The 1,850-nt window shown below is 45.5% G+C and overlaps 1 protein-coding gene across 1 annotated transcript in view; it reads left to right on the top strand.

The window, feature by feature from the left end:
- The window catches only part of POU2F3 (POU class 2 homeobox 3), a gene marked incomplete at its 5' end in the record, with an annotated part of 36,530 nt that extends 35,833 nt beyond the window's left edge, over window positions 1–697 (top strand). The window contains one exon of the mRNA XM_010150287.1: window positions 658–697. Coding sequence (XP_010148589.1) covers window positions 658–697 — 40 coding nt within the window. The remainder of the gene's footprint in view (window positions 1–657) is intronic.
- Window positions 698–1,850: the final 1,153 nt, after the last annotated feature.

The following is a 1,850-nucleotide window of genomic DNA, read 5'->3' on the forward strand; positions in this document are numbered from 1 at the left end:
GGAGGGAAAAATCCCAACACCCAAACCAAAAACCTGAATAGAAACACTGGCCATAAGGACTGTCCTAAACCAACTCCTTGTGTGGAGGAAGCAGAGGAAGGCTTATTCTGCCGTTTCTGCTTGGATAACCCTCTCCACAGCCAGTTTTCTCTCCTGCAGTGCCACCCAGAGAGCTCTGCTGCACAGAAACTATTCCACAGAGGCACATGAAACAAGAACCAGGATTTTCCTCTTCCCTGCCTTTAGATGCCATGCAAGCATTAAGCTGCACATAGGGGCATGTTCAGAGCCTGAACATGCCTCTGCCTCGGTCTGTGTTGCTCAGGCCCCTCTGCACTTGTAGTTTCCGCTGCTCCTTGCACATCACATCAAGGATGCTGTGTTAGCAGGGAGGCGAGAGAGAGCAGAGGGTGTTACCCATAGCTGCTGGGCCTTCTAGGTCTTACACGGGGGATGTCCAACAGCCAGGTAGCATGTGGAATCACGAGCACAATGTTCAGACAGGGGTTTTGCTATGAGCTTCCTATAGGTGCAAAGGATCATTTGCTGCCTGCCAAGCTCAAGTGAGGTTACAGGTGGAATAATAATGATTTTTCTTTCAAGGGAAAGCGTTAACGAGATGGCAATTGTAGCTCTTATTCCCTGTGTTGTAAACAGATCTTGGTACCGATGGAATCAACCTACCTACCTCCACTGAGATGACCCCTCCATCATGTGTAAAAGGAGCTCTGACTTCTAGCTATGGACCAACTTCTCTAGGAACAATGCTTGGGGCAACATCTGGCATTCAAGTGCCTTCAAAATGCTGCCAAATGAAGGTCTTGTTTAAGGGGAGCCATAGCAGCAGAACTCGCCAGGGACTCAAACTGCAGCTGACCTTCCCCAAGGATTCTCAACGCCAACAGTGACATTATAATACTCTTCCAGGCATTCACTTCAAGAATGAGCCCTTGCTTAGCACTATTAGCATGAAACACTGCCCTCTGCTTGCAAATCTCTGCATTCACACTGGATTGCCTGGCAATCTCTAATCTGGAAGGATTTCTATGTCAGGACCCTCTTCTCCCCTCACTCATTTCAGAGCTTCCCATAAAAGAAGGGTCTAGCATGCTGTTACTGTCACGCACACATACCATAAACCCCCAAACTGAGCCGAGGTTACCCAGTTCATTTCACCAGAGACCAGTGTCCAGACGTGAGCCTTGGTTTTCAACAGACTTCCAAGGTCGAGGGCACTGTGCTTTATCCACCACCAAACTTGCTTTGCTTTGAGCCATTCTGCTCTGTTTCTAAAGGTGCTTTTTTTTTTTTTGCCTTTTTTTTTTTTTAATTAAGTATTTTAGAACCTTCTTATTTTTTTCCTTTTAAAAAAATCGTTGTCTTTTGCAAAATTTGTGTCCAGGTCTTGTTATTGTTCACAGCTGGCCTCACTGCCCCACTGGAGGACGTCACTGTTTGAAAACCTTGGGTGAACACAAAAGCAGTTTGTGTTGGTTTGATGGGACAAGGATTAGTCTTGACCTTCCCTTCTTTCTGATATTCATCCTTTGGGTTTTATCTGATACCCAACGAAAATGGCCTCTCTGGAGTAGAGGTGTGCATGTGTTCTAGTCTTTCCTGAATTGTAAGTAATGTAGCTTGCCTGTTCTCTGCAGCATGCTCTTCTGTTCCTGGGAGGACAAGTTGTATTGCTCAGGTGTGAATCTTGAGGTTTGTGTGTGTTAAGTGTTTCTTAGTTTCACGAGATGCCAAAGTGTAGGGAAAAAAAAAAACTTCAGCTTTCACAGAATATCCCTGGGGAAATTACCGTTACTTTGCAAGTCTCCACTTGAAAAGAGGTAGATATTTAA

The sequence above is a fragment of the Eurypyga helias genome, unplaced genomic scaffold (assembly GCF_000690775.1).
Source record: "Eurypyga helias isolate BGI_N326 unplaced genomic scaffold, ASM69077v1 scaffold25404, whole genome shotgun sequence".
Lineage (NCBI taxonomy): Eukaryota > Metazoa > Chordata > Aves > Eurypygiformes > Eurypygidae > Eurypyga > Eurypyga helias.